Source organism: Macadamia integrifolia, chromosome 9, assembly GCF_013358625.1.
Source record: "Macadamia integrifolia cultivar HAES 741 chromosome 9, SCU_Mint_v3, whole genome shotgun sequence".
Taxonomy (NCBI): Eukaryota; Viridiplantae; Streptophyta; class Magnoliopsida; order Proteales; family Proteaceae; genus Macadamia; species Macadamia integrifolia.
Window position 1 is genome coordinate 26,345,749 of NC_056565.1, and position 6,270 is coordinate 26,352,018.

The following is a 6,270-nucleotide window of genomic DNA, read 5'->3' on the forward strand; positions in this document are numbered from 1 at the left end:
CATGACCTATCAATCATCTATTGAACTTCTAATATCATTAATTTCACTACTTTAAAAACACAATATGCAAAGAAGAGGAAGAACAAAATACTTCAAACTTGAAGAGTTACAATTTAGTAGATTGTTTAACACGTGATTCATGAGTCCCAATGCAACAAAAACTAAAAAAAAAAAAAAAAAAAAAAAAAAAAAAGAAGAGGGTTTTAGAGTTGGACTATAATTAAAATTCTATAAGATGATTTATCATTTAGGCGATTGAATATATCGAGTTCCCATATAAGTAACGTCAAGTTTTTAGTTAAAGAAGAAAAAGTGGACATTAAGTTATCTGGTCCGATTTCAGTTAGAACCGTCGGTTCTAAGCATAAATCCAGATCCGGACCGAACCGAATTATAAATACTTATTTCAGATCCAGGATTTAACCATATTATAATGGGTTGGATTTGGTTCAGGGTATTCGGTCTGGATCTGGATTCGATTTTCGATTTCAATTCCGATTTGACACCCTTAATTGTATTAGTCTACTGATAGTGGTTAAATGAAAAGACCATTTTACCCTAACATGTTATTCAAGAAAGAGAATGTGAAACAAGAGAGAGAAAACAGGGACTCGGATCCTCTCAATTGTGTTAGTCCCTGGTGTGCATCGAGTGCCTGAGGCATTTGGGGCATGTGCCCTAGTGCTGCCAGCCGTCCAAAGCACACTGGGACTGACCACTTGAGAAGATGCCACTAGGTGTTTTATTTTCTCTTACTATTTTATGTCTTGCTGGTCTCTCCAACCACCCCCTAGTTGGAGAAGATCTAAATCCCATGCTCGGGTGTTGCCAACTATCCTATTCTCATTGGACTCGATCCCTTACACCCCAAGTCCCCATCTCTCCGTCGGCCAACTGTCAGGCTATTTTTAGAAGGTAAGAAAAGAAAATCAAGAAAAGAAAAAAACAAATGAAGAGATCTAAAAAAGAAAATTTTCTTGTTATTTGTAATGAAAATAAAAGATAGAAATGGACCCTCAGGCGATAAATCAAAGAGGAGAGATGAGATATGAGAGAGTACAGAATAGAAATCAATGAGAAGAATGAAACCGACGGAGTTTCTGAGGAGTCCGACTCCAAGATAAATGTGCTATTTTTCCGGCATGTACTCTCGGAGTAAGATAGAAATGAGATGATGGCATGAGCAGATCTACATCCATGGCAACAGTGCTGCTCTTTTTATGGTCAATTTTCTCTTCTCTGAGGAAGTCTCTGGTAAGATTGCTTAGGATTTTGGAGCATCATGTACCCTCTCCCTCTCTCACCACTAGAGGCAACTGTCTCCGATCTCCAGTCAACTCTAGCGTTCCAATGGCTGTTACGTCCTCATCCTCAGCATCAAAATATGCAACCATGGTCCTTCAGGTTAAAATCGAAGAGGGATGGGAGCCAATACTATCACGTCACTTCTTTCTCTCCCTCTTTCTCTCCTCTTTTTTTTTGTCAAAAAGATGGATTCAATACTGTGTAGTTAGGGTGTCAAAAAAGCTCGGTGAGCCCAAGCCCATCTTAACCCACCTTGACCACAAATAAGGCTTTGACTGAGATTTCAGTTCACAGGGTGGGTTAGGGTTGAGAATTTCAAGTTCGAGACCAGGATGGGTTGGGCCTGGGTTGAAGACTTAACACAACCCAACCCTACATATTAAATACATAATAATATAAATATGTTAATAATTATAAATGGGTACTTATAGTAAAAGGTCTGATTTTTTTTTTTTCCCCACAATCTACATATATACAAAAAACTTAGTCTTTCGCCTTTGGAATGCACCAAGATCAAGAAACCAATAATACTAGGCTGGGGAGGATTGGGCTTAGCCCAATCCAATTAGGTTGGGTCCACTAGGGTTGGGTTGGATTAGGTCTGACAATGTTAGGCTTGGGTTGAGATAACTCTGTTGGTGTACGATGTCTTATATTTCATTACAGCTTAATCCATGGAATATTGAGGGCAGTTTTGTACTTTCAACATTAGGGTTTTTCACTATATATTTGTAACAATGGATACTTTCTCTGTAAGCAATTTGGAGAGGTGTGAGAATGAGTGTCATAACCCTATTCTCCATTGATAGTGAAGCAGAATATCATTTCATCGAGTACGTAGGCAATTTTGCAGTACCTCATAAACTTGTGTGCATTGTTTGTTCTTGTTTTTCCATTACCTTTTGTATCGCTCTTAGGGTTGCGTTTCTACAAACCCAGTCCGACCTAGAACTATGCTGGACTAAGGTTGATCTTAGAATTGAGTTGGAGTTTTAAAAGACTCAGCCCAACCGGACCCATTGACAGCCATACGTGCAACAATCACATGACCCCAATCGGATTGTAAGCCGACGTGGGTTTTGTTCACCGGTTGCTATTTGGATCTACTTGTAATTTTACTTCCATTATTACTGTTAAGTAAAGATTGAGAAGCTTCTCAATCTCATGAAGTGGTGGAGGGCTTTACCAAGAAACGCCCACGGATTCTCTCTGCAACGACTCCTAAACTGTTGTATCTGATGGTGCATCAAAGAATGTATACTCCCGCGACCTCACCCATATCATGCCACAAATGATTGGATCGAGCTTTCGGACAGATGGACAGCTAGGATCAAGCACCTGATCATAGTAAAATCGCACGTCCCAGGTAAGCTCTTCAGTCCAAACCAAAATCCCTGCACTTCAGCCCAAGCATCATCGTATCATCTGTAAAGCAAAACAGAGGATCTCTCTCTCTCTCTCTCTCTCAACCAAAGGCTGCTTAAGGAAAAAAAACAATAAAAGGAATCGACCAAAAATCAAAAGTTGGATTGAATGGTTGGTGGGCGTCAACTGGTGGGCGTCATAAGGTATTGACGCCCACCTTGACGCCCACCTTGACGCTTAATCTCACCTTGACGCCTACCTTTTTGCTTAATCTCACGTCATATGGTGAGACATCCATAGAGTCTCAAGTCTCAAATCTTCTTCGCCTACATACGCAGCAACCAAGAACAACCATCATCACAAAGCATATGGATGCCACACAGCTACTTGTTGTTGGGCTGCTGATCACCTGCCTAAACAGAACAGGTCTCTCTCTCTCTCTCTCTCTCTCTCTCTCTCTCACACACACACACACACACACAAACACACAGTTGCAAATATAAGAGTTACTGACAATCTAATGATGCAGGGGCTCAATTAGGTGTTTGTTATGGAATGAATGGCAACAATTTACCATCTCCAAAAGAAGTTGTGGATCTCTACAAATCACAAAACATCACAAGGATGAGAATTTATTACCCAAATCAAGCAACTATCCTCGCCCTCAGAGACTCCAACATTGAACTTTTGTTGGGTGTCCCAGACTCAGATCTTCAAGGCATAGCAAGCAGCAATTCCACTGCAATCAATTGGGTCAAGAGCAATGTATTAGCCTACTTTCCTAGTGTTAGATTTCGATATATTTGTGTTGGAAATATAATAAGTCCCGATAGTAGCAATGCCCAGTTCGTTCTTCCTGCAATGCAAAATATTCATAACACAATTGCATCAGCAGGTCTACAAAACCAAATCAAAGTGTCCACATCTATCATTTCCGGACTCCTTGGAACATCCTACCCTCCCTCTCAAGGTGCATTCAGGGACGATGTGAGATCATTTATAGACCCAATTATCACCTTCCTTGCCGACAATGGTGCACCACTACTCGCAAATCTGTATCCCTATTTTAGTTACAGTTCAAACCCAGAAGCCATTAGTCTTTCCTATGCCTTGTTCTCATCCCAGTCGGTTATGGTACAAGATGGTAAGCTGGGATATCATAACCTTTTTGATGCCTTGGTTGATGCTATCTATTCAGCTCTAGAGAAGGTGGGAGGCTCAACTGTCGAGATTGTTGTATCGGAGACTGGTTGGCCATCGGCAGGAGGCACCGGAGCTTCTACAGAAAATGCAAGGGCTTACAACTCAAATCTGATTCAACATGTGAAAGGTGGCACTCCAAAGAGACCTGGAAAGGCCATAGAGACTTATGTGTTTGCTATGTTTGATGAGAACCAAAAGATCACTAATCTAGAGTTGGAGCAACATTGGGGTTTATTTTTTCCAAATAAACAACCCAAATATGCAATTAATTTCAGTGCAGATCCTACAAATAGCCCCTCAACTGAATCAAATAAGCCATATTGCCTCAATTACTATATCATCATGCATCTCCCTTCTCCCCTTTAACATCTAATTATCTGGCCACATGGATGGTATGGTGAAATAGGTCACATCCTTTCAAGCTCTATGCATTAGTGAGGCTGACTGCGATGATGTCAATAATGCAACTTTGCTTCTCTGATCTTGGATGCGGTCATTGGAAATACACGTTTGAGTCCTTTCCAGGGAGAAGGATGGAAGAACTCAAGAAAGTAAGATGCAGGACAACCTGTTGTGTTTTGTTTCTATTCTCTGTTATTTCAAACCTCTGTTTCATCACTTTTTTGGAGTTATATGAATGTGTAGAGATGCTGTGCTGGATTAATGTTTATATATATTGGACAAAGTTTTTCTTGTAGAGATCTCTTCTTAATCAGTGATGTGATCATGTGATTGGACTTTTTTCTTCACCCTTTCTGATTAAGTCAGAAAACACCCATCTGTGTAGAGACATTCTCCACATGTCTCCACACAAATGGGATAAAGAACTTCGATCCGTAAAGAAACCCTCTAGTGAAAGCACATCCAGAAATAAAGATTCATCCAATAAATAAAGTAAGCTGGAGGAAGGTGAGGATGACATCAGGTCATCATTCCCCTCATGCCCAAGGCGACACACATGCTACAATGGATGGGAGAAAGGGTCGCGATCCCGAGATGGTGAGCTAACTCCAAAAACCCGTCCTCAGTTCGGATTAACCGCTGAGTTTGGATTAACCCCTCCTTAGCTCCCAGTCACTAAGGTAAATAGAAAAAGTATGCATTTCTATACTTGTTCCGAAATAGCGAAGAAAAAGTGGATCAATAAATAAAGTATAGGTAAAGGTCATACCCAATGCACAAGGCTCTTGTGGTCCGAGACACCGTGCTTCGTAGGAGAGGTTGTTTTCACATTTTGAACCTGTAACCAATACCTTGCAATAGTGCAACTTAACTGTTGTGCCAACAGGTCTGCCCACTGAAGATTCATCTAATAAATATTCTTTGAAAAACCCATTTTAACCCACTTTCCATCAATCACCAAGTTACATTTTATGTACTTAATCCTATTGACTTTAGGGTTCGACTAGGAAACACCTTCCTATTGCAACCCAATGTTACAGGAGCAATGAGACTTTCCTAAAAATAAGAAATTGAAAAATGGAAACTCTAATTCTAAGAAACCTTCATTGAAAAAGATCCTCTCCAACTCCAACCATTTATCTCTCACCCATCCAATGATTGAGAGGAATTATACACTTACCTCCATGGGCTTTTTTTACAGCCTGATTCCACTGTCTAGTTGGCTATTTTTTTTTTCTTTGCTAAAAGGTCTTGTATATTAAGAAGCCAAAGATAAACTGTACAATGGAAGGAAGAAACAAGAGAAAGAAAACAAAATCAAAGGCATACAATCACAAACCTAGGACCCTCCTCCACCTTCGGCATTGCCATCAGTAGAAGGAGGAAACTAGGTAATATAAGGAGGAAAAACTAAGATTAATAAAATCTGAACCGCGATCTGCCCATCGCGTCACATCCGATAATAAATGATGAACCTCAGGAGGCCACACGACATTAGAAGAAGAAGTCTCTTTCTTTGCTACCAACTGAGCCAGAAAATCTGCTATCAGATTGGCTTCCCAGTAGCAATGAGTGATTTTCCAACTTATACCCCTAAGGTAGGAAATGAGAGCATACCATTTCTGCCATACAAACCATGGGATCAGCTCCCTTTGCACCATAATGACTACTGATACCGAATCACATTCAATCCACAAAGCCGCACACTTCTTCTCTCTTGCTCTATCAATTCCCTCAGTCAAAGCATGGAATTCGGCTTGGAAACTTGTAGCTTTACCTCAGAAGGAGCTGAAAGATAGAACTACCTGGGCATTGCTATCTCTGACTACACCACCTGCTCCTGCATTCCCTGGATTCCCCAAAGACGATCCATCACAGTTTAGTTTCCACCATCCTACCGTTGGAGGAAGCCAAAAAATTTCTCGCACTCCCTTGATCCTTCTTCTTGGCACCACTAAAGTCAGAGTATTGCATATCTCTGTATCCAGCCGAGAT

General features: G+C 40.6%; 1 protein-coding gene across 1 annotated transcript; it reads left to right on the top strand.

The window, feature by feature from the left end:
• Positions 1-2,960: 2,960 nt before the first annotated feature.
• LOC122089844 (glucan endo-1,3-beta-glucosidase-like) lies at positions 2,961-4,570 on the top strand. The gene is made up of 2 exons (XM_042659559.1): positions 2,961-3,096; positions 3,200-4,570. The coding sequence occupies exons 1-2, from the start codon at positions 3,039-3,041 to the stop codon at positions 4,237-4,239; spliced, it is 1,098 nt and encodes a 365-aa protein (XP_042515493.1). The 5' UTR covers positions 2,961-3,038; the 3' UTR covers positions 4,240-4,570.
• Positions 4,571-6,270: the final 1,700 nt, after the last annotated feature.

What these genes read in the sequence shown, in the direction of transcription:
- LOC122089844 (XM_042659559.1), top strand. Translation starts at nt 3,039, where the DNA reads ATGGATGCCACACAGCTACTTGTTGTTGGGCTGCTGATCACCTGCCTA. An exon ending in CACCTGCCTAAACAGAACAG is followed by an intron (nt 3,097 to 3,199) that starts GTCTCTCTCTCT and finishes CTAATGATGCAG; the next exon opens with GGGCTCAATTAGGTGTTTGT.